The sequence below is a fragment of the Jaculus jaculus genome, chromosome 9 (genome assembly GCF_020740685.1).
Source record: "Jaculus jaculus isolate mJacJac1 chromosome 9, mJacJac1.mat.Y.cur, whole genome shotgun sequence".
Lineage (NCBI taxonomy): Eukaryota > Metazoa > Chordata > Mammalia > Rodentia > Dipodidae > Jaculus > Jaculus jaculus.
In genome coordinates this window covers 109,004,780-109,031,477 of record NC_059110.1, presented here as the reverse complement: position 1 = coordinate 109,031,477, position 26,698 = coordinate 109,004,780, and the positions used below count along the sequence as shown (strand labels likewise).

The 26,698-nt window shown below is 40.7% G+C and overlaps 1 protein-coding gene across 2 annotated transcripts in view; it reads right to left on the bottom strand.

Annotated features, from left to right (window-relative positions):
- Positions 1–26,698, bottom strand: part of Skap1 (src kinase associated phosphoprotein 1) — a 360,283-nt gene that overhangs the window by 306,794 nt on the left and 26,791 nt on the right. For both annotated transcript variants that reach the window (XM_045159250.1, XM_045159249.1), the window contains exon 2: positions 22,047–22,152. In XM_045159250.1, the coding sequence (XP_045015185.1) occupies positions 22,047–22,152 (106 nt within the window). The remainder of the gene's footprint in view (positions 1–22,046; positions 22,153–26,698) is intronic.

The following is a 26,698-nucleotide window of genomic DNA, read 5'->3' as shown; positions in this document are numbered from 1 at the left end:
TAAGACTAATGCATGTAACTGAACAACCCAAAGTCTCTTAACTCTCTAGGGGAATTTTTATTTTAAAAGAGGATATTAAGCCCAAACCAATCTCTAAATGGTAAAGTTCCACATAAATAACAAGTTGAAACCAAATATTTGAGGCCTTCTTGGAAAAGTATCTGTGGTCAAGAGTTCCCTGTGCTCACCTGTCCACAAGTCTGGGCACTCATGGGTCCAAGGACTGTTTGGGAAACAAGGATATTTCTTATGTAACACTGTCTTGATCATTTGGCATCATGCCCAGCATAAACAAATAGCCAATACATATTTGTTAAGTAAATTAACCACTTCCACCCTGCAATCCTTACCCTGCTTTTAGTTAATTCCATTTTGCTTTATGACTAACATAAAAATCAATCACAGTGACTAATGTTTTGAAAAGGAGGAAGTGAACGGCTTACTCAAGCACCATCACTTTAGAAAAGTAGTTGACATCTACAAATGCTTTGCTAAATCACCACACAGACTGCGATAATCCCTTCCTAATGAAGGATCCATCCTGCGTCGGCTCAAATGGACAACATCTAAGGAAGGGAAGCTGTTCCATCAGTGATACCTCATCTCATGAAGACCTTGACATTAAACTTCCTTTATGAAAAAAAAAAATCCCAAACATATTTTAGAACAATCACCATAAACTATTCAAAGGACAGAAGTATTTCACATGGCTCAAAAACAGTTTCACTTTCATGTGTGTATTTGTAACATAGCCTAGAACACCTCTACACGTAGCTGTTTATTTGCACAGAAAACTACCCCAGGACAGTCCATACCATTAAAACCTGATTTCCTCTTTCTGTATCTCTTTCCCTTTCTGTACTAAGTCCTTTCTCACATGGAAACCAAATTCCCTTCAGCTCATAAATCCCTGTCTCTTTTTAAAACAGAAAAGATAGGAGGAAAAGATGATGACATCAAAAATAAAAGAGAGACTGACTGAGAGGGGAGGGGTATGGTGGAGAGTGGAGTTGCGAATGGGAATGTGTGTGGGGGAAATCACCATAGTTTATTGTCTATAATCAGGGAAGTTGTCAATAAAAAATTATTTAAGAAAAACAGAAAAAACTCTGATATTGGTAATTTATGATTAAATATATAGTCTAGCCAGGCTTGGTGGCACATACCTTTAATCCCAGTACTCTGCCAAGGGGCTGAAGTGAGAGGATCACTGTGAGTTGAGTCAGCCTGGGGATATAGAGTGAGTTTGAGGTCATCCTGGGCTAGCGTGAGACTCTACCTCAAAAACAAACTAAAACAGGGCTGGAGAGATGGCTTAGCGGTTAAGCGCTTGCCTGTGAAGCCTAAGGACCCCGGTTCGAGGCTCGATTCCCCAGGACCCACGTTAGCCAGATGCACAAGGGGGCGCACGCGTCTGGAGTGCGTTTGCAGAGGCTGGAAGCCCTGGCGTGCCCACTCTCTCTCTCTTTCTCTATCTGTCTTTCTCTCTGTGTCTGTCACTCTCAAACAAATAAATAAAAATTTACAAAAAAAAAAAAACCACAAAAAAACAAACTAAAACAATCTGCAATCACTATAGAGTTAGAAAGTACAAATAAACAAAAAGAAAAAACCTTAAATTGCTACTTGCCAGATATCACTACCATTACTATTTTAGGGGGTTGTTTTTTCAAGGTAGCGTCTCACTGTAGCCCAGGCTGCCATGGAATTCACTATGTAGTCTCAGGCTTGCCTGGAACCCACCGCAATCCTCCTACCTCTGCCTCCCAAGTGCTGGAATTAAAGATATAGGCCACCATGCCTGGAAGAAAGAGAGAGAATGAATGGGAGCACCAGTGCCTCCAGCCACTACAAGTGAACTCCACAAGCATGTGCCACTTTGTGCATCTGGCTTTACATGAGTACTGGGGAATTGAACTCAGGGCGTTAGGCTTTATGGGTGAGTGCCTTAACTGCTGAGCCATCTCTCCAGCCCACCATTGACATTTTAATCTGCATTTTCACTGTGAGGTTTTACATATTTCTCAACCTACATTTTCATTTATATTTTATCATTTGATATCAATAAATCTCCTATAATCATGGATGAATACATTTTTATTTCACACAAATAAACTGGAATAGGAACAGAGTTAAGTCAAAGAGCCAGAGAGGAAAATTATACAATGCTCGAATCATACTTTGTGAAGGCTAATGGTTGGCCAATAACTGAAGGAATAGAAATGAGAAGATACATTTAGAGTGAAAATCAGTCAGATTTATTGATGGTGTGGGGAATGAAGAGAGAAGCCAGCAATGACTCTTCCTGTCCTGTGAGAAGCTATCAGAGGCCAGCTTACGTTTCTGTGGTCAAAACTACATCTTACATAAACCTAGGTCAACTACTGGCAAAGCAAAATGGATACAGGGTGTGATGTATCACTGGCTAGCAAGGTCGTTGTCAGCGGAGAATGGGGGTGGCTGATGCGTTGGCATCCAGCGGGGCCTCTCATGGCTTTGTGAGGTCTGAAGCTTCACGAGAGACCCAGGATGAGCTACCCAACGTGCTGCCCAGGGCCTTGAAGCCCTCGCGCTGGGAACGCGGGGGGCAGCTGTGGAGCTATGGACATGAATGTAACTGTCTGGGAAGAATAGGGCGAGGAAAAGACAAGCCTGAGAAAAAGGAGAGAGGAGGGCAGCGTGGCAAAATGAGCTCAAGCAAGAGTCTAAAGAGTTTGGATGAGGGAAAACGGGGGAAGGGAGGATCTATCATGGGAATCAAAAGTGGGCTGGGTATGATGGCACACGCCTTTAATCCCCAGCCCTTGGAGGCAGAGGTAGGAGGACTGCCTAGAGTTAGAGGCCAGCCTGAGAATACATAGTGAATTCTAGGTCAGCCTGAGCTAGAGTAGGGCCCTACCTCAGAAAACCAAAAAAAAGTGTGAGAGAACTGTTTAATGTGCTAGTGATGCATCTGTGTTATTCACAAGTTTAAAGATCTGTTCACAGCCTCTCCTGTTTTTTTTTTTAAATATTTATCTTATTCATTTATGAGGGAGGGAGAGAGAGAAAATGGGCACTCCAGAGCTTCTAGGCACTGCAAATGAACTCCAGACATATGCATAACCTTGTGCACCTGGCTTATGAGGGTACTGGGGAATTGAACCTAGGTCCTTAGGTTTCATAGGCAAGTGCCTTAACCATTAAGCCATTTTCCAGCCCTCTTTCTGAGGTCTTAATTTTGCTATTTATACTGGAGTTTTAGTGCCAATGTAGACAAAGAAATAAAAGAGTAGGAGATACTTGTATGGACAAGCTAAATTTGCATAGCTCTGAAAGGATGGAATCTATTAAGTTGCCACAAAAGACCAAATAAGACAAACATGAACAGTGCCCCCTCGATGTGGCAATTTGAGTAATGGGCACCTTGGTAAGAGTAACTTGACAGAAGCAGAAGGTGCATTAAAAGAATGAAGAATAAGCCAAGGAGGAACCCAAGGAGAGGAAACCAGATAGGACTAAACTAAGCTTCAAGATATTTACCTATATAAGAAGAGAGGTGCCAGGCATGGTGGCGCACGCCTTTAATCCCAGCACTTGGTAGGCAGAGGTAGGAGGATTACCATGAGTTCGAGGCCACCCTGAGACTGCATAATGAATTCCAGGTCAGCCTGAGCTAGAGTGAGACCCTACCGCCAAAGAAGAAGGAGGAGGAGGAGGAGGAGGAGGAGGAGGAGGAGGAGGGAGGAGGAGGGGAGGGGGAGGAGGAGGAGGAAGAGGAGGAGGAAGAATAGAGGCAAGACTGTAGATAGGGAAAATAAATCATTAAAACAGTACATTTTTTGGCTGGAGAGATGGCTTAGTTGTTAAGGCACTTGCTTATGAAGCCTAAGGATGCAGGTTCAACTCTCCAGAACCCATGAAAGCCAGCTGTACATGATGGCACATGCATCTGGAGTTCATTTGCAGTGGTTAGAGGCCCTGGTGTGTCCATTCTCTCTCTCTCTAATAAATAAATAAAAATAAAACACTAGGGCTGGAGAGATGGCTTAGTGGTAAAGGAACTTGTCTGCAAAGCCAAAGGACCCAGGTTTCATTCTCCAGGACTCACATAAGCCAGATGCACAAAGTAGTGCATGTGCCTGGAGTTCGTTTGCAGCAGTTGAGGCCCTGGCATGCCCATTCTCTCCTTCGCTCTCTCTCTCGCTCTCTCTCTCTCTCTACCTGTTTTTTTTTTCTCTCTCTCTATCAAATCAAAAAATAAACTGCTAACTTTTTTTAAAAAAAAAACTGGACAATGGGTCCAGTCCTCAAATAGTGCAAGCAAGGATTCTGAGTACAAAGATGGCAGAAGGACAGTATGTTTCACAATGACAAACTTCAAGGAGGAAAAGGTTGAATGGTTAAAGTCCAAAAGGGGCAACAGAGGCCTGAAGATGCCAGTAGCATTTCTGGAAAATGAGCAAGTCTGTTTAAGAGGCAAAGCTCAGTCCTGCAGGAAAGGAGGAACGATGGCGGGAGTTGATTATAAGAGGACACAGGTTCTAGAGAGCGCAGGGGAGAGGCTCAGTGGAGAGTCCAGTCCTCAGGACAGGGGAGAGGTAGCCAAGACGAGGAAGCGCAAAGCTGGGTAGGAGGGGGTGCCCAAGGGTAGAAAGCTGATGACATGCGCGTTGTGGAACTCCAATACGTAGTCGAGATCCTCACATTTTTTAAATAATTTTTTTAATTAATTAATTTATTTATTTGAGAGCCACAGACACAGAGAGAAAGACAGATAGAGGGAGAGAGAGAGAACGGGCGAGCCAGGGCTTCCGGCCTCTGCAAACGAAATCCAGACGCGTGCGCCCCCTTGTGCATCTGGCTAACGTGGGACCTGGGGTACCAAGCCTCGAACCGGGGTCCTTAGGCTTCACAGGCAAGCGCTTAACCGCTAAGCCATCTCTCCAGCCCTAATAATTTTTTTTTTTTTATCAGAGTTCCAATTAGAAAAGTTTAGAAGACTTTTTTTTTTTTCCTCTTATTTTTGGTGCTATGGAGTGAACCTAGGGCCTTGTGCATGCTAGGGAAGCCTTTTACCACTGAGTTACACTCCCAGCCCCACAGGAGACATTTGAAGAGACAGATGCCATATGCTCAAGTGGCTATAAAAAAGCATCCTTATTTCTTAAAAAAAAAAAAAAAAATCAGCCAGGCATGGTGGCATATGCCTTTAATCCTAGCACGCAGGAGGCAGAGATAGGAGGATGGGGAGAGATCAAAGCCACCCGGAGACTACATAGTGAATTCCAGGTCAGCCTGGGCTAGAGCAAGAACCTACCTCAAAAAACCAAAGCAAATCAATAACAACAATAACAAAAAAGCCTTGAGTGGAAGGCTTTGAAAGAATATATGTAATATCTAAAGTTCTCAAAAAAAAAAAAAAAGATATCTCTTGGTAGCTAGGGAGATGGCTCAGCAGTTAAATTTGCTTGTGTGTAAAGCCTATTGGCCTGCGTTCAATTCCTAGTACCCATGAAAATCCAGATGCACATGCATCTGGAGCTCATTTGCTATGACAAGAGGCCCTGGCGTGCTCATTCTCATGTTCTCTCTCTCCTCACAAACAAATAAATAAAATATTCTTACCATAAGTTTGAGGCCGCCCTGAGACTACATAGTGAATTCCAGGTCAGCCTGGGCCAGAGTGAGACCGTACCTCCAAAAACCAAATATAAATATACATATATATGTGTATATATATATATGTACATATATATGTACATATATATATACACACATATACATACATACATACATACATATGATTATATATTAAAGATACTTCCTGGGTTTTTTTTGTTTATTTTTATTTATTTATTTGAGAGCAACAGAGAGAGAAAGAGGCAGACACAGAGAGAGAATGGGCGTGCCAGGGTTTCCAGCCACTGCAAACAAATTCCATACGGCAAGTGCTTAACCATTAAGCCATCTCTCCATCCCCTTCTTGTATATTTTTAAAAAATAAAGTTGCCCTTCCTATATTACTCCATTTTATGTTGCCATAAAAAGCGCCACAGGCTGGGTAATTTATAATTATTTTAATTTGAGAGTGACAGACAGAGAAAGAGGCAGAGAGAGTGAGAAAGAGAGAGAGAATGGGCACGCCAGGGCCTCCAGCCACTGCAAACAAATTTCAGATGCGTGCGCCCCCTTGTGCATCTGGCTAACGTGGGTCCTGGGGAACCGAGCCTCGAACCGGGGTCCTTAGGCTTCACAGGCAAGCGCTTAACCGCTAAGCCATCTCTCCAGCCCTGGGGAATTTATAGACAATAGAAATACGCTCAGCTCACAGCTCTGGCAGCTGAGAAGGCCGGTATCAAGGTGCGGCCTCTAGTGAGGACCTCCAGCTCCATCATACAAAAGACATCACACAGCAAGAAAGCTCAAGAGCATGCCAAGTCTGACCTCCTCCTTCTTCTTCTGAAGCCACTAATGCTATCCGAGGTCCCCACCCTTATGATTTCATCTATTCCTGGTTAATCTTCAAGGGTTGCCCCTCTAAATACCATCAACAAATAAGTTTAGGGATTGTTTCCAACATAGGAAGTTTTAGGGATGTACACATGCCAATCACAACACTTTCCTTTGAAAAAAAAAAATAGCCACAGTTTCTTTGTTCCTTTCTTGTGTCTTTTGGGGTTACACTCAAATCTTGCAGTTCATTTATTGCCAATTTTGACAGTTCTTTAGCAGAACTGACCCTTGTATTAAGGGCATTGGAAACAATTGTGTGTGGAGGGGGGAACAAGTCCATCCATGCCTTTAAGGAGCTTCTCCCCAGAAATAAGTATCCTGAGAAGCTACATGTAAAAATGATCCTGGCATGTTAAAGCAGAGCTTCGCAGGCAGGTCTGCGCACACTAATGACCTCGGGGCAGGTTCTGACGCAGCCGGCCTGCTTCAATGGGGCCTGAGCATTGCACTGGCCTTCCAGGTGGAAGTGCTGGTGGCCCGTGGAGACAGGACACTGGGAGGTCAAGGAGCCAAGCCCTAGCAAAATAAGATTCCTTACTTCGCCTTTTTTATTACACTGCCCTATTAAGTCCTGAGAATGTTTCCTCGTCTTTTCCTTGATAAACCTTCTACCTATCTATCATCTGTTTACCTATTTTCAAATACTAATTATTTGGGTGGTAATAAATATGTTTATCTTTTAATCGAGGACTTCCATATATGAGCATAACTGTAATTGGATTGTATTCCCTTCCTGTTACTTTCTTTTATTCCCACTCCCCAACCCCTCTTCCACCGAGCACCGTCCACTTTCCAAGTAGTTCTTATGTTTTGATGTCTTGTTCTTTTTGTCATCCTCCATCTTCTATGTCAAAATGTTGATGGACTCAATATCATGAAAGTCCTGCGGAAGTAATGCTTTCCAATAAAAGATCATGAATAAGAGGTGGGAAGGCAAGCTAGAAAACCTCATAATGAGTCTCTTCTAAGCAGCTATTAGCTACACACCTTGCCTCTGTGAACATGTCCACTGTCTATCTCGGGTGATGAAATGCTTCTGTGGAACCTCTAGTATTTCAAACAGGGCACCTAAGTATTCAGCGAAAGAATAAGAGCCTGGGAGCAGCGATTAATTCTGGTTCTGCCATACGGCAGCACAGAACACTGGCTGGAACCTGAACACTCAATTTCACAAGAGTCATACTTACTCCGAATGTTAATCATTTAAGGATCAGCAAACATATGCCTACCAACCTGCTTCATATGCACACAAACCCAAAAACAATTGGCTATTCCCCACTGGACGCAGCATTTCTCTCCTACCAAATTCTCAAAACAAAGTAGCTGATGACAGCTCGTTTAATCTCGATAAATAAAATCTCCAAACAATCCTTTTAATGAATAGTATTCCTTGCTTCTTTGCCATTTCCATCAGCGTCTCACGATATTGTTTAAGCGTCATTTTCTGTGGTACTGGATGTCTTAGCCCTGGGGCTGGTTCAGGTGCCCCCCCCCCCACTTCTCATCCCTGTGACTCCCCATGGAGTCACACCAACGAATTCTCTGCACTACTTCTCCAGAATGGAGACATTGTCATTTTTCAACACATATTCCATCCCCTGTCCTCTTAGAGCTAAGATACTTTCATCTCCTGTACATCTAATAATTTCAAGATAAAGGACAGAAAAATCAGTTCTTGTTTTGTGAACTTTTGTCTCTGGTGCTTGAGAGACTGTCCTGATATCCCCTGAACATGCTTTAGTGATAACATTTACTGCACCAGGGCCAAAATGATTTTCTGCCACTTTCAATTCTAGTTCAATAAAAGAATAAGAGCTTTGTTTCTAACCTCTGTCATTTTTAATACCATAAAATGATTTAAAAAATGTAAAATTGAGTTCCATTTCCTACTGGACTACCAATCTCATATTAGCTTTCCTTTTATCAAATTTATGAGAAAAGTCAGAAATTGCCTTCCCTTTAAAAAAAAATCAAAATTTCAAGATCTCCTGGGCAGAATGTTTGAATTTAATTTCAGCCCTCAATAATTGCTGGCCTAGAAGTTTTAAAGAAGTACAAAAGTTAGCTACTTTCTGATAGTTATGTCAGAGATAACAAACTAGTGGATTATCACTGAGTTCAGGATCATCTAAAAATAATAAGGTTATTCCTAGAAATATATCATTCTTTAAAACCACAAATATTCTGGGTGGGGTATATGTCTTTAATCCCAGCACTGGGAAGACCGAGGTAGGAAGATCGCCATGGGCTCGAGGCCAGCCTGAGACATAGTGAATTCCATCCAGGTCAGCATGAGCTAGAGTGAGATGCTACCCTGAAAACCAAAAATAAAATAAAACAAAACAAACCACAAATATGTGTTATTATATTATTAATTAAGGAGGTCTATAGTTTTCTGAAACCACAGTCAATAATGTCTATCGTTTCTAAATTGCAAAGTCAAATCAATCATATTTTTGTAGCATTATGGTCTAAAAACCCAAATATGCATAGAAGTAGGAAGAAAACCAATAACCACCCATGATCTAGATTCTATGATTCATGTGTTGTTACATTTGTTTTGTCATATGCCTATTTACTGATCCATCTTACTACTTATACCCATTTGTGTGTGTGTGTGTGTGTGTACATGTTCCTGTGTGTGAGTGCTGTCATACATGTGTCATGCGTGTGGAGGTCAGAGGACAACTTTCAGGTTGAGCCTCACCTTCGGCCTCATTTGAGTCTGGGACTCTCATTGTTGTTCCTTGCTCTGTGAGCTTGTGTGAAATTCTCCTCTCTCCACTTGCCTTCTCTCTGCAGGTGCCCTGGGCTCACAGAAGCCACAGATTCCAGCTTTTTATGGGGTCTGGGAAGCTGAACTCAGGGCTCAGAGTTGTGCAGCAAGGGTTTTATCCTCTGAGCTATCTCCCAAGCCCTTATTTTTTTATGCATTCCAAAATAAACTACAAACATTAGTATATTCCATCCCCAGACACTTGGCACATAATTAACTAGACTTCAATATCTTTAATAGTTCTTTAAAACCAATAATCTTTTGAAAGATGTCATTTCACTTTTTAATGCCTTAGCTAAGTAAATAAACCAATTAGACATCCTGAATTCTAAATCTTAATCTTTTATTAATTCTGCTACTTTGAGTGATGTCTTCTCATATGAGTTCTCTCATCAACAAAAACACAAAAGCATTTGGTGGGTATGAGAAGCCTCAATTCACACCATGCAAAAGGAGAGTCATGCATTAATTAATTAGAAACATAGCTAATTGTAAGTTATGTAGCCCTAAAGCATTTTGTAAATGATAGTGAAACCTCAACAAGACTCACAAAGCTGAGGAAACTTGAGTTTGAGGGTTTAATTATGCATCTTACATGAGCCACGATGTATTCCCAACAAAACTTTTTGTTGTTTGTTTTGCAAGGTAGGTCCTGCTCTAGCCCAGGCTGACCTGGAATTTATTTGGTAGTATCAGGGTGGCCTTGAACTCAGGCAATCTTCCTATCTCTGCCTCCCAAGTGCAGGGCTTAAAGGTATGTGCCACCACGCTTGGCCAACAAAACTATTTTAAACTGGACTAACTGGACTATTCCAAGTAGAGATTTTGTAGCAACAAATCATTAGTATCAAGTTGGATTTTACACAACTTTTTTTAACAAGGTTTTTAAAAAATTTTTATATATTTATTTGAGAGCGACAGACACAGAGAGAAAGACAGATAGAGGGAGAGAGAGAGAGGGAGAGAGAGGGAGAGAGAGAGAATAGGCGTGCCAGGGTCTCTAGCCACTGCAAACAAAATCCGGACACATGTGCCACCATATGCATCTGGCTTATGTGGGTCCTGGAGAATCGAACCAGTGTCCTTAGGCTTCATAGGCATGCGCCTTAACCACTAAGCCATCTCTCCAGTACTTACTCAGCTTTTTGATATCATAGTATTACTGGTTTGTAAACTCCCTATCTGTGTGTGTGTGTGTAGGGGGGTATACATGTGTTATATGTATTTGTATGTAGGTAAGTACATGTGTACACGTGTGTGGAGGTCATACATCAATATCAAATGTCTTTCTCATCTTTCTCCACCTTATTTTGTTTGAGACAGGGTCTCTCTCTGAACCAGGAGCTCCTCCATTCAGCTAGAATAGCTAACCAGAGAGCCCTAAGGATCCACCTGTCTCTGCCTCCCCAGCACATGGACTATAGACAACACACTACCATGCTTGGTTTTTACACGGGCGCTGGGGATCTGAACTCAGGTCCTCATGTTTGTGAGGCAAGCCTTTTATCCACTGAGCCTTCTTCCCAGCCCCTGTAATCTCCCTGTTAACCGTCTGGCTATAGGAATAGCCACCACAGGGGTAGCTACTCCTTCCTTTTTGGGCTATTTCCATACACTTCCCCCTCACACACAGAAATTTTCCCTGGAAAGGACACCCTTAGAAACTTGAAGAATCAAAGCTACAGCAAAACACTGTGGAGAGTTTTTGAAAGAACTATGAAGAAAAGACATCAGCCTCAGAGGCATAGGCTGAAATCTTCCCAAACAGGTCAGCAGTGGGTCTGTAAAACATGCCCATTGCCAAGGAGGCAGTGACATCTTGTGTAAATCAAAAAACAAAAGCCCTAAGATGGCTCATTTCCATTTTAAATGTGTGGGAGTTGAATATGGATGTCTAGCAGGGAGGAGACCCGGTGGGATTGATTTTTCGTCGTCTCCGAGCCCTTTGCTGAGCTTGATAAGCAGGGCTGCGTTCCATTATCAACCCTGCTAACACTGCACTTCGGAAGAGAAGGGGAGGCTCTGCGGAGGGAGGGCAAAGCCGGCATCCCAGGAAGAAATGATTCACATGGTGTGATGATAAGACACCATGTTTAGCTCAACTTCTTTTCAACAGAATCATGAAGTAAAATAAAATCCCAAGAAATGAACTTTCCTGAAGCATTTTCCAAATTGGGAAAAAAAAATCATAGTGAAACCATAAAAGGATTCAAATAGAAAGCTTTAAGGCTTGCTTAACACACACACACACGCATGCACGCACGCACAAGAAATGTTTATTTTTCCCATAATAATGCTTGCATTTTTGTATCATTTTTTATTTCAAACAACATTTTGGGGAGGCAAATAAAAGAAAAAGCAATATAAGATCATCATTAGAGGAATCTTCAAGAGACTCAGTCAAGGTTATAGAAAGAAACAACATCAGTGAGAAGAGCTCAGCTTCTGTCAGTTGACCCTGAGCTTCCCTCCCCTCTGCTCCAGTTTCACCGTTACACAGACAGTGTTGATGGGGTGGGTCTGTACCAGAAATCAGGGAAGCATGCAAATTAGAAAAAAACCACAACCAGGAAGGCCCAGAGCCACAGGGTTCCTGGAAATCCACAAATAGATGAACACAGAGAGGCTTATATTTCATTGACCTTCTATAAGCAGGGAAACAGCACAGCTCTAGGACAAAAGACTAGCTCTGGATCAAATGAGTCTTAAAATCAAGGGCAAACAGCAATGGTAGAAAAATGAAAACAATGCTTTCAAACGAATGATCTTTTCACATAATGTACAGATTAAGAACCTCCATTAACAGACAATAGAAAAGCTTCATGAATTAAAAATCTGACACTGAAGATTTTCTGAGATCAAGACAAATCCACATTAGTAGATAATAGGAATGTGCCTAAATGATAATGATGACTTAAATTCTATGAAGAGGAGAACAAATTTCAGTGAGTCAACTCTATGGCTAAAAACCAGTGCTCGGGGCTGGAGAGATGGCTTAGTGGTTAAGGTGCTTGCCTGTGAAACCTAAGGACCCAGGTTCAGTTCCCCAGTACCTATATCACAAAGTGATGCATGCATCTGGAGTTCATTTGCAGTGGGCTACAGCCCCTGGTATGCTCATTCTTTCTTTCTCACTCTTTCCTTCTAATGAACAAATAAATAAAATATTTTTTAAAAAGCAGTGCTCAGATTATGAAAGATATACTAATGGATTAGCCCAATGTGACTGACCTCTAGGTCACACCTTAAGATTCCTCTTCCCTAGGATATCTTCTACACTGTTGGTGGGAATGCAATCTGGTCCAGCCATTGTGGAAATCAGTGTGGAGGTTCCTGAGACAGCTAAAAATAGATTTACCATATGACCCAGCTATATCACTCCTAGGCATATATCCTAAGGACTCTTCTCACTACCTTAGAGATGCTTGCATATCCATGTTTATTGCTGCTCTATTCGCAATAGCTAGGAAATGGAACCAGCTTAGATGTCCCTCAACTAATGAATGGATAATGAAGACATGGTACATTTATACAATGGAGTACTATTCAAAGGTAAAGAAAAATGAAATTATAAAATTTGCAGGGAAATGGATGGATCTGGAAAGGATTATTTTAAGTGAGGTAACCTAGGCCCAGAAAGCCAAACATCACATGTTCTCTCTCATATGTGGATCCTAGCTACAAATGCTCAGACTTGTGTGTGAGTTGGAGTAAAAATAGTAGCAGAGACCAGTAAGCTAGAAAGGGAGGGAGGAGAGGGGAGGACTTCAGAGACTGGTACCATATATATGTAAGTAGATGAACAGATTGCTGGGGGCAGAAAGGCCTAAGTAAGGTCGTGGGAAGAGATTGAATAAAAGGGTGCGGGGGAGAGTTAATCAAAATTCAAGATGTTATGAATAAGACATATAAGAAACCACACTTTTGGATAATGGCGCACCCAGAAGCCATAGATTGTTACTAGAAATTTTTCAGTGCCAGGGATGGGATATCTTCCAGTGAGTTGTTGGTCAGATAGTTTCCTGATGCCCCCAAAACATTACAGACCATTGCCAAGGCCCTTGGTTTCCCACTAGGAATGGCTGGTAAGACGCTATTGCTGAAGACTCCACATGCTTGGGTTGCAAGGCCACTGAGAAATCAAACTGGAGCTGAGCTGAAAATCTCCTCCCTGTAAACCAGCTGACAGAAAGCTGGAAAAAGCTATGCTGCATGCAGCACTATGGAAGACAAAAGTCATCAATTGTGAAAATAGTGGATACTGCAAGCCTTAAGTTTGGTCAGCCAGGCCAAATGACCAAACTGATGCAATAGTGGTGTGTCTGTTATGGAGGAAACCAGCTGCTCTCTAAGTGGACTGGAGGCCTGTTCCATGGGAGGGAATATATGACTGGTACTGAAAATCTAATCAAAAGCCTATGGTGGGGGAAGGTCATGAGCTTTAGTCGTGGTAACTTGTCTGGCTAAATATATGTATTATGCTCACCAAACTGCCCTGTAAGCTCTTTTCTTAATGTTCATACCCATATATTAATGCTACTCTCTCTTTTGGCTACAGAAGCTTCTCTTTTCAGATGGCAGTGACCTTGGGATGACCCAAAAGGCACCATAGTGCTGAGAAGTGACAGAGCAGTATTCAGCAATGAAATATCTCCCATCCACGTACCAACCAGGCCCGACCCTGCTTAGCTTCCGAGATCAGACGAGATCGGGCGCGTTCAGGGTGGTATGGCCGTAGACGAAATATCTCTATTATATCTCCCAAAGCTCAGGGTCCATTGCGGAAGAGGTAGTGGAAAGAATGTAAGAGCCAAAGGAAGGGTAGGACTGCTTACAATGCAATCATACAGACAGAAACTGGCCTCAATATCCATGACCTCACAGTGCCTTGCACTACCTTCACAATATCCTCATAATAGAAGAAAAAGACAATGACATCAAAATAAAAGAGATACTAATAGAGAGAGGGAGGGGCTATGATGGAGAGCGGAGTTGTGAAGGGGAAAGTGGAGGAGGGAAGGGATTTATCATGGTTTATTGTCGATAATTGTGGAAGTTGTTTTAAAAAAATTTTTAATTCCTCCTCTCTCCTTTCTTCCTCTTTTCCTCCCTCCCTCTCTGCCCTGTGTTCTCTCTTTTTTTTTTCTGAGATAGAGCATCACTAGTTGCTCACGTTGACCTCTCACTCCTGGAGTCAAACTATTCTCCTGCCTCAGCCTTGTGGGAAGAACTGAGACTACACACACCACTGACCCCTAGCTCCAGCCAGCCTGGAACTCGCTGAGGCTGGCTTGGAATTGTGTAGTCCCCCTGCCTTTTCTTCTGAGTGCTGGGAGTATAGGCATGTAGCACCATACCCAGCTCCTTTTAAATCCTGACAGATTTTTTTCCTATTTAAAGAGCTCAATGGGCTGGAGAGATGGTTTAGTGATTAAAGGCGCTTGCCTATGAAGCCTAAGGACCCCACTTCAATTCCCCAAGACCTACATTAGCCAGAAGCACCAGGTGGTGCATGCGTATGGAGTTCCTTTGCAGTGGCTGAAGGCTCTGTCTCTGTTTCTCTCTCTCTCTGTGCCTCAAATAAATAAATAATAAAATATATTTTAAAAAAAATAAAGAGCTCAGTACTGGGAGGAATTGTACATGAATTATTTTTTTTGCAAGTAATCTAAAATCTTTTTCAAGAATGCATTTTTCCTGAATTTCAATCTAAAAATCTTAAAGATATAAAATTAAAATAACAAAGTCAGGCGTAGTGGTGTACACCTTTAATCCCAGCATTTGGGAGGCAGAGGTAGGAGGATCGTTGTGACTTCGAGGTTACCCTGGGACTACATAGTAAGTTCTAGGTCAACCTGGGCTAAAGCAATAACCTACCTTAAAAAACCAAAAATAAATATAAGTAAAATATCATAAATACAGTTTTATTATTGGGCATTTATTCAAAGCCACCAAGGACTATAGCCATTATTACAGAGAAAAAAATATTATCTAAGAAAACATTTTTGTTTTCAGTTGAAAGTTTCAAAAGAAATTTTTTTTTAACTCTTTTTTTTCTTTTTTGGCTTTTCAAGGTAGGGTCTCGCTCTAGCCCAGGCTGACCTTTTATTCACTATATAGTCTCTCAGGGTGGCCTTGAACTCATAGCAATCCTTCTACCTCTGTCTCACAAGTGCTGGGATTAAAGGCATGTGCCACCACTTTTTAAAAATCTTGTAACTTAGCATGAAAATATGAAACTATTTATTACATCTCAAAATTATTTATACAAAATATTAATTTTATGAATTCCCAAAAGGGAGAAGCTCCCACTCACTAATGCCAGATCAGCAGACCAATGTAAAAGAAAAATAAATGAATGAAGTTAATTCTGGAGCTGGTACCAAATCTAAGATATCCCCACAAGTGGAAGAATAAGCAAAATAATCAGAATCATAAAATTAAAAAGAAGACTATGAAGCTGGGCATAGTGGTGCATACCTTTAATCCCAGCATCTGGGAGGCAGAGATAGGAGAGTTCCTGTGAGTTCAAGGTCAGCCTGGAACTACAGAGTGAAATTCCAGGTCAGCCTGGGCTAGAGTGAGATGCTACCTCAAGAGAGAGGGAGAGATTGGGGGGGGGGGGAGAACTATGCATATTAAGGTTGCTTTGAAAGGGCAGAAGTTTTCTTTTTCTCCCCTCGCCCCATGTTTCCCCACTCACTGTGGCCTGAATGAAGGGTATCTCCAGGTCAGCCTGGACCACAGCAAGACTCTACCTCGAAAAACCAAAATTAATAACAAAAAAATAATAATAATTTCTATGATTTTTGAGCTCTTCAGAGATATGGAATAGGACAGACAGAAGCTTTCCATAAAATAAGCCATCAATAGATCATCTTCCTCTCCAGGTCTTCATAGTAATCTCAGAAACCACTGGCAGGTGATATATCAATCTCACCTGCAGAGCATTTCAAACTGTGAATGTAATAAGCATAACCTCTAATCTTAGAGAAGTAGATTCCCCAAAATCTTCAACACAATTATGAAATCTTTATACTGAATGACAAAAACCTAGTATAGACATTTGCTATATAACTAAACAGTCATTCAGTTGGTAGATAGCCCTGAAGTTGTTGCAGGTTGTGTGTGTGTGTGTGTGTGTGTGTGTGTGTGTTATGCTGGCAATGGAACTTCATGAAAGCAAGGCAAGTACTCCACTACTAAGCTATGTCCCCAACTTTCCTTCTCCTTGCCTTTCCTTCCTTCCTTCCTTCCTTCCTTCCTTCCTTCCTTCCTTCCTTCCTTCCTTCCTTCCTTCCTTCCTTCCTTCTTTCCCTCTTTCCTTTCCTTCCTCTTCTCCCCTTCTTTTCTTCAGAATGGGAAAAGAGAAATAGGACTGAAAAAGGAAGAAACAATTTTTGTAGAATTTTGTTCCATTTTTTGGTTAGCTGGTTTGTTTGGTTGGTTGATTTTTCTTTGAGTGAGTCAGGATCCAACTCTACAGCCTCAGCTGACCTCAAACTCCTGCCTCAGCCACCCAAGTGCTGGAATTACAGGTGGAAGCCATCACGCCTAGCTGAGAAATGTATTACTCAAGACGTGTTCAAATGATTTCTATGAATCAGGCATGGTGACGCACGTCTTTAATCCCAGCACTTGAGAGGCAAGGTAGGAGAATCACCATGAGTTGGAGGCCAGTCTGAGACTACATAGTGAATTCCAGGTCAGCCTGGACTAGAGCAAGACTCTATCTTGAAAAACCAAAAATAATAATAATAATTTCTATGATTTTTGAGCTCTCCAGAGATGTTTAAGCTTAAATTGATTATACAAATTCTCCTAATCTTCCCCGCCACCTGGCATGAATTTCAGCATGAATTGCAAAATTAAAAAACAGAGGTTATGAGCAAACCTTTAAACTTATGAATAACACAAATATACCAATAGCATTAGTTCTCATGATAAACACTCTTCACTTGATTGTGTTTTGTTTTGGGAGTTTATGAGCTCAATAACCAACACAGGAAAATTAAAACTATGTAAGTAATGGTGACGATATTCACTGTGTGCTTCTATAAAACCCTTACTCTCAAGAGTTCTACCAGACTAGCTCATGCTTCTTCCTATGACGCAAAGATATCAGAATTATATATGTATATTCTTAAACTCAACCTAATTTTAAAACTAAATCCATGTTAAGCAGAAAATAAAATCTGAAATTCCCAAAGAAAGAATTATTTTTATGAGACATTTGAGGGTGGTATATCACATTTCACGCAGAGCTTTAGGCTAGCCACCCACAATGAGACATACTCCAGATATTTCTTTTCCCAGCCTGTACTTTAGCTGTCCTGGGTTTTGTGGTGATTATGCCATAAACCTGTTACACAAAGTTATTTCTTTATTTTTCCCCATGTAAATATCCTATAAATTTTCTTGTCTCTTTTTGTAACTCCTTTAGTATTATTGGGTTTCACAAAAGGAAACAGTACACCACGTTTGTTTCCACTGGCTCTGGCCTTCACTTCCAACAGTGAGCTTAAATGTCTAGTTGCCTCAAAAAAAAAAAAAAAAAAGGCTATCAACAGAGAATTTATCTCTACCTCAATAATAAAAATTTTCTGTTTTCTTCATTCTTTCCCTCACTCTCAATGTATGACTGCTGTCAGATGGCCTCCATTGGATCAAACACTGAAGAAACACCCTACTGTTTCTCCAAATGTGTAAGGATGTCATCAAGTTTCTGAGCATAGATCATGTCCGCTCCATTCCAGGTGTTTCACATCTGGAGCCAATCCTGCAGTGACCACCGTCATAAAGCAAGGAGGAGCCTCGTGGGTTTTCACCTTAAGCGCTCTCCAAAGAGCTCAATGAAAACCTGGACTCAGAATGTGAAAGCTGTTAGTGTCCAGAAAGAAAGTTTAAGTGAGGAGGCAGCAATCACATCAACAGGAAAAGAACACAGATCAGGACACCAAGTATCACAACAGGGCTTTGCTTCCTTGGACTCTCAGAAGCTGCCATCCATTTTTGTTGTGTCTTATATGCAGAATATTACCCTTCCTTAGTAATACTTTCAAGTACAAAAAAAGTGTCTATAAAGAAGTAACTTTGTTGTTTTTAAGCCTGGGTAGAGAGCGAAGAGCTAGGTTACAGGTACTAAAGCACAGATGAGCATGTAGGGGACTCCTGGGACTCAAAACAACTGTTGTTTTCTGTGGTTAGTCACTCTATAGGCAACAGAAAGGTGGCAAATGACACGTTCTAACAGTGGTGATGGAGTCACTTTAATTTACAGCAAGACCACAATCATGGCAAGTGCCACTGACTTCTAAGCCAGACAAAATAGCAAAATAAGGCCAAACTCCTAGAGTTTACCAAGAACCAGGGGTCATGATATTTTTACTTCTCTCTACCCTTTGCATTCTCCAGCAGTGAAACACTGAAAGAAGAACCAAGAAAAGGAATCAAGGAAACAGAATGGGAAGTTGTAAATATTTGTGATATCTATATTTATCTAGTTCCTTGCCCAGATTATCAAACTAGAGATTTCTTACTTACCTTCCAAATAAATTCTAGAGTATCAAATTATAATTTTAGACAGCCTCCCTACCCAATTTACCAAATCCCTAAAATACTATGACATTACCATGACTAAAGATAAAACTTTTTAAAATTATTTATTTACCTATTTATTTGAGAGAGTGACAAAGAGGCAGAGAGAGAGAGAGAGAGAGAGAGAGAGAGAGAGAGAGAGAATGGGCATACCAGGGCCTCTACCCATTGCAAATGAACTCCAGACACATGCGTCACCTTATGCATCTGGCTTACGTGGGTCCTGGGGAAATCGAATGGGGGTCCTTTGGCTTTACAGGCAAATGCCTTAACCACTAAGCCATCTCTCCAGCCCTGAAGATAAAACTTTTGAAATGGCCTTCAATCATTTGTTTCCTGTTACTGAACCTTTTCCCACTTATAGCTAACTCTCACATTTGATGCTTCCTATTTTGTTTTGTTTATTGGGGTGTTGTTGTTGTTTGTTTGTTTGTTTTTTGAGGTAGGGTCACAGTCTAGCCCAGGCTGACCTGGAATTCACTCTGGAGTCCCAGGCTGGCCTCAAAGTCCCAGTGATCCTTCTACCTCTGCCTCCCAAGTGCTGGGATTAAAAGTGTGTGCCTCCACCCCAGCTTTGTTTGTTAAAATCAGAGTCTGACTCTAGCCCAGACTGTGCTGATACTTACCCCATAGTCTAGGGTGGCCTCAAATTCACAGCCATCATCCACCTTAGCCTCCTACGTGTCGGACTGAAAAGTGTGCACCACCATACCTGGCAAGTTTTATGATTTCTAAATTTCTTTTCACTTCCCCCCTTACAGGGGAACCATAACTGCTATGCTAGACAAGAAAATGTGGCTGATGTTTTGCAAATCTCCAGTACTCCGAAATCAATTGGTATCAATACATCTAAGTGTTTAATGTTGACCAGACACAGATGGGACACCAGAAAGTGACATGAAGAGGGCTCAGTAAAACAAAGACTAGTAGGATAATGATTGAAGAGGTGGACAGACAGAAAGCAATCTCCAACAGCTCCTCGGAAGAAAGCTTCCTTTTTCCATTTTCTTGTCTACTATCTAATTTCTGGCTCCTCATTTCCTCAGTGATCTGATAATTATGAACTTCTAAATAAAGTGTCATCTTTCTTGAAACAAATCAATGAACAGAAAGCTCCCATCAGCACTACGGATGTTTTCTAAAGCCCTTACTGATTATTTCTGAGTGTCTACCCCACAAACCACACTGAATGTTCTCTTAGGACCTGCTCTAACCCATGAGAAATGTAAGTTTCTGGATATATTCATGTGTGTGTATGCATTTCAAAAGAGGATTAAAAAGTAGTATGCAATTGACAGTAAAATGGCTACAAATTTGTCTTTTTTTTTTTTTTTAGGCAAGCCCAACAGACAGGCCTTTTTTTTCATGCAAGAGAGCAGGAGCAAGAGTGAAAAAGAGAGAGAGAAAAAAATTGGCATGCCAGGGCCTCCAGCCGCTGTGATGAAACTCCAGATGCACGTGCTACCTAGTACACATGTGCAATGTTGTGCACTTGCGTCTGGCTTACATGGGACCTGGAGCGTCGAACATGGATCCTTAGGCTTTGCAGGCAAGCACCTTAACCACTAAGCCATCTCTCCAGCCCTACAAATTTATCTTTTATTGCTCCTTTGCTGTTGAAATTTATATATTTTTCCAAGGTTGTGATACAAATACAGGAAAGAACATATATGCATGTACATTTGTCCATGCAAATCAGAAAAAAATATATTTTTTCATTCCTTATCACATAATTTATACCATCAGAACCACCATATTATATTTTGGGTTTCCCTGTTCCTATAATATAATTTAAAATAATTTCACTTTTATCTCTCATCCTAGTCTTACAGTAATCTTATAACACAAAAGCAAGATTGTAAAAATAAAATTTCTATGGGTTATTAACCAAGCATCCACATGTATGACTAAGCCTAAATTGATCTGTTAATGAACTAACAGTACCAGTTTGTTTTCGACACTGTCCTAGCTTACCAAAAATTACAGATATTCCCATTTTTACAATTAAAAAACAACTTCCCATCTTCAGCATTCTGTTTGTTTCAATTACTCAGGGCAACCCAGGCTGATAATTACATAGTCCCCAGTTGCTGAGTAAAAGTGATGCTTAATTAGTCAGCAGGAAAGATCGATTAAGATCCAGCAGGGCATCTCATGAGGTTCTCTCACATTCCTGGAGGGAATAGATTCTGGCTGTGCCCTTCCAAAGGATAGAATTCCCTGCTTCTAAGGAGTTTGCAACAAGATTTTTAAAGCAGAAGGGAAAAACGATCAGCCACGAAAATGAACTCCCAGCAAAACCTTGCTGGTGCTCTCCAAGAGCGCTCCCTTCCACCATTCTGAATCGCCCGGGCCCCAGGCTGGAAGGGAACAAAGTCACACTCAGTTATTCCCAATTCTCATCGTCACCACATTTCAAGAAGAGCTGGTCAGGAAATATATTGTAAAGGAAATGTTTGCCTTCTTCTTCCACCAAGGAAGTGGATTCACATGTACATTCTAAAAAGAACAAATTAGATCAGAGCCCCTTTACGGAGCATGATATTCCAACCCATTCTGGGACTAAAGCATTCCAATATAGTCAAGGAATTAGCTAAACAAGTCTGGTTTTAATTTTTTTATTAGAGGAGATGCGAAAGTAAAATCAGTACTAAAAACACAATGAAAATTATCCTATAGTGCATAATACCTTCTTTTTACTAATTCAGATAACATTTATACATGTTTAGATTTTACCATTATATTTTTGCTGGTGTTAAATGCAAAAGTGTTCAATAAGGCCTAACTAAAAAAAAACTTGAGGGGCTGAAGAGATGGCTTAGCAGTTAAGACACTTGCCTGTGAAGCCAAAGGACCCAGGTTCGATTCCCCAGTACCCATGTAAGCCAAATACACAAGGAGATACACGTATTTGGAGTTCATTTGCAGTGGCAAGAGGTCCTGGTGCGCCCATTCTCCCTCCCTCTGTCTGTCTCCTCTCTATCTCTCTGTCTCTGCTTGCAAATAAAATAAAATAAAATAAAATAAAACCCACACTTTCACCTTTAAAAAAACTTGAAAGCTAAAAGTGGAATAATTATTTTAACATCATTATCAAAATACACTATTAAAGTCGATTTTACTGATTATAAATTGTTTGAAATCTCAGGGGAAAAAAATGAAATTAGCTTATACGAGCCTGGCTTTGAGTTGCTGAAAGCCCCGGAGAATATGGTCCTTATGGTCTCTTGCAACAGCACTGAGGCTCTCATTCCGCAAACCTTCTGCAAGGAAATCTTCAGTATCTAAAAGAAAAGGCAGTCAACAAAAGGAGGTCACAAGGGGAAAAAGAAAACCTGAGGGATTAAAAAATGAAAGATTGTTTTTTCTTTTAAGGTTTTATAGCTTCACGACAATGTGAATGTAGTTGGTATACTTAAAGAACTATACACTTAATAATAGTCAAGATGGTGAATTTCATTATTTATATATATATATATATAAATATATATATATAAATAATAAATATATATATATATCATCAAAATAAAAAATAGCTAAAATTTCACATATCTCTATAAATGACATGTTCTAATAATCCAAGACTTTGCCATAAATTTAGAAAGCTAGTGCATATATTAATCACAAGAAATAACTAGTTCCTAACCCATCTTTTCAAAAAATGTCTACATACTTAATTATCACTGATGGCAGAGGATAGATTGTCAATTTCATAAAAATGTAAATATTACAAATAAGTCACAGAAGGTCACAGACCAATAAGAGCTGGAAAAGTAATACCAATAATTGCAGCTGAAATAAAAAATAGAGCTGAACTGCAAAATCAAGAACAAAAAGGGCAGCCATTCCAAGAAGCGACATTAATTAGCAGATGCATCATCAGTGAAACGACAATGCAACCATGTGAAGGAGCCCACATGGAAAAGAAAAATGTCTCCAGGAGAAGGAAATGGCAATTAATGTGAACGCACATTATAAACTAAGGACATGATGGAAATACGTGCTATGAAACAAATCATGCTATGTTGAAGGAAGGAATTTGGGGATATACCAATTTTCAGAGACAAAATAATACATTGATAATGATTACAATGGCCAGAAATACTAGTTCGGCTACACATTCCATTCTGTACAATACATTTATCAACACTAAAAGGCATTTAAGTGATACAGTTAAATTTTTCTCCCTCTAAAAATTGCTCTAAAATATAAAACTGTTTTATATAAACTACAAAAATAATATTATGGGCTGGGGAGATGGCACCATGGTTAAAGCCTGGGTTCAATTCCCCAGTGCCCACATAAATCCAGATGCACAGGATAGCACGTGCATCTGGAGATCGTTTGCAGTGGCAGAAGGCTCTGGTGTGTCCATTCTCTCTCTATCTCTCTGCTTGTAAATAAATAATAAATGTTTTTCAAAAATAATATTGTTATATTATATATTCAGTTGGGTTACAAAAGTATATCTAGAAATTTGCTTAATGTTAACACTATTCAACAATACCTCGTCTTCACCCCTCTAAAAAATTCTAGATAACCATCACTAGGACTTCTGATGAAAGATAAATCCCTGGAAATTGAAATTTCAAAAAGAATCACCATCAACATCTAAGCCCAGCACTGTGTCTATTGCAGATGTCATTTAATGGGTTTCTCTAAGGTGCCTTGAATGCTAAAGAAAAAAGAATGGAAGTTGAGTTAAAGGCAAGAAATTAAGTGGCATCTGAGAGATTCAATGAATGGATCATATCATATTAATCAAAGAAAGGGTAATGATTATCTTAGTAGATACAGAGAAGGCATTTGACAAAAGTCAATAGTTCTTCGTGGTAAATACACTGAACAAAGGAGGAAAATAAGGAAGCTTTCTCAGTCTGACGAATAACATCTACAGAAACCCAATAGCCAGGGACTAGAGGAGTGGTTCAGTGGTTTTGCATATGATAAGCATGGGGAGGCCCTGAGCGCCATGTCCAGGACCACATGCAGACACAAAGACGAAAGCTCCATGGCTAACTGTGCACTTATCGATAAAAGGTAACTCTCCATTCCCAAGATCACAAAGAAGAATGTCTCTGCCTTCCCAAGATTGGAGTTATAGGCACACACTAACATGTCTGGCTTTTGTGTGCATGCTGGGGATCCAGTCTCAGGTCCTCACGCTCTCACAAGGGCTTTACTGACTGACTGAGCCATCTCCCTAGTCGCTGTCAGTTTATATTTTAAAACACTTGCACCATTGCTTTATTCTCACCAACGAGGACTTCAATTCCTCTACAACCCCATAGTGCACAGCTCAGTGGTAGAATACTTTCCTAACAGCTTCATTGAGAAACCCTGTCTCAAAAAATATTGTGGAAAGCTGGGCGTGGTGGTGCACACCTTTAATCCCAGCACTAGGGAGGCAGAGGTAGGAGGATCATCATGAGTTCGAGGCCACCCTGAGACTCCATAGTGAATTCCAGGTCAGCCTGGGCTAGAGTGAGATCCTACCTTAAAAAACTTATATATATATGTATATATATGTGTGTATGTGTGTATATATATATATATATGTTGTGGAGAGTAATTAAGGAAGACTCTTCATGTTGACCTCTGGTTTCCGCACACATGCACATGCACTTGTACATACACACATGTGCCCACACGCATATGAATAATCACACACATACACATGCAAAAAAAAAATGACTAACCAGTTCTCAAAAGGCTAAACAGAGCTAGGTGTAGTGTCATTCTACTAGAGAGGCAGAGACAAGAGAATTTCAAGTCCAAGATGAGTCTCAGGGACTTAAAAAGATCTGGTCTAGCACATACCTTTAATCCCAGCACTTGAGGGGAAGAGGTAGGAGGATTGCTGTGAGTTTGAGGCCAGCCTGAGACTACAGAGTGAATTCCAGGTCAGCCTGGGCTCATGCAAGACCCTACCTTGAAGACCAAAAAAAAAGAATAATAAGGAGGAGAAGAAGAGGAGGGAGAAGAAAGATCTAGTCTAAACAAATAAATAATAGGGTTGGGGATGTACCTCAGTGATAGAATATGTACCTAACATAACTAGTGCTATAAAAACAAACAAAAAAGCCAGGCGTGGTGGCACACGCCTTTAATCCCAGCACTGGGAGGCAGAGGAAGGAGCATCACTGATTCCAGGTCAGCCAGGGCTAGAGTGAGAACCTACCTCAAAAAACTAAAACAAACAAACAAATGAACAAAATATTTCTATGTCTAAACTGGAAGCTACCATATAATCTAGTAATTCTACTAAGGTTTATGTCCAAGAGAAATAAAACCAAGTGTACACAAGTGCTCATTAGCACCATGATTCATAATAGCTAAGTATGGAAACAACCAAATACCCATTAACTGATAAACAGATAAAATATATCCACACAGCAAAGTTTTACTCAGCTATATAAAGAAATGAAACTCAGATACATGCTTAATATGGATGAATCTGTAAAATCACTATGCTACAATGAAAGAAGCAAGTCACAAAATGCCACCTATTATATCATTCCACTTATGTGAAAATAAAAATAGCAAATCTATAGAAAGAAAATATATTACTAGAGGCTGGGATATAGTTCAGTGGTGGAGTGTGTAATTAGTAGTCATAAGACCCTGGGTTCAATCTCCAGGACAATTTTTGAAAATATATTTTATTTGGGCTGGAGAAATGGCTTAGCGGTTAAGCAGCTGCCTGTGAAGCCTAAGGACCCCAGTTCGAGGCTCGACTCCCCAGGACCCACGTTAGCCAGATGCACAAGGGGGCACACGCGTCTGGAGTTCATTCGCAGTGGCTGGAGGCCTTAGTGTGCCCATTTTCTCTCTCCCTCCCTCTTTTCCTCTCTGTTTGTTGCTCTCAAATAAATAAATAAAAATAAACAAAAAATTTTAAAAATATATTTATTTATTTGAGAGAGAGAAAGAAGCAGAAGGGGTGGGAGGGGCGGGAGAGAATGGGCACACTAAGGCCTCTAGCCAATGTAAGCGAACTCTAGACGCATGCACTAACTTGTGCATCTGGCTTTTCGTGGGTACTGGGGAATCAAACCTGGGTCCTTTTGCTTTTCCAGCAAGCATCTTAACCACTGAGCAATCCCCCAGGACAAATTTAAAAGAGGTAAAGGGAGGGAGGGCACGGAAGGAGGAAGGGAGGGAAGAGGAGAGGAGAGGAAAGGAAGAAAAGAGGGAAGGGGGAAGGGAGAAAGGGAGGAAGGAAGGAAGGAAGGAAGGGAGTGAGGGAAGAAAACCTGGGCTGGGGTGTATAGCTCAGTGGCCGAGGGCTAGTGTAGTACATACAAAGCCGGGGGTTCAAGTAGCAGTACTATAAAAAAAAAACAAAAACAAATTAGAAAAGGCAATAAAATAAGACTATGGAAAACAGGAGAAAGGAAGCAATAAAGATAAAAGCAGAAATTAATAACTCACAACAGCGGTTTTTCTAACATGCTCTCTGGAGTCATGGCCTCTGATAAGGAAGAGAAAGGCAGATAGGCAAGGGAGGGGGACCCCAGGAAACCCCTCCTTTTCCTGCACTGCTCTCTGCTTTAATCAAAGGTGTTGGGCTTTTATCTATTTTATACAGCAGCATTTCACATAAGATCTTATTTTTTTTAAAGGATATCATTGTATAATACAGTAGTTAGAAATCAGTGCATGCCTGTAATCTTAGTACTTGGGAGGTAGAATCAGAAGGACCAGGAGTTCAAGGTCATTCTCAGCTATATAGCAAGCTCGAGGCCAACTTGAACTACAGAGGGGAAATTTATAAATGTATAAAAGCTAAGAAAGTATAAGAGCTTGGATTTTCGGGAGTGGCAAAGG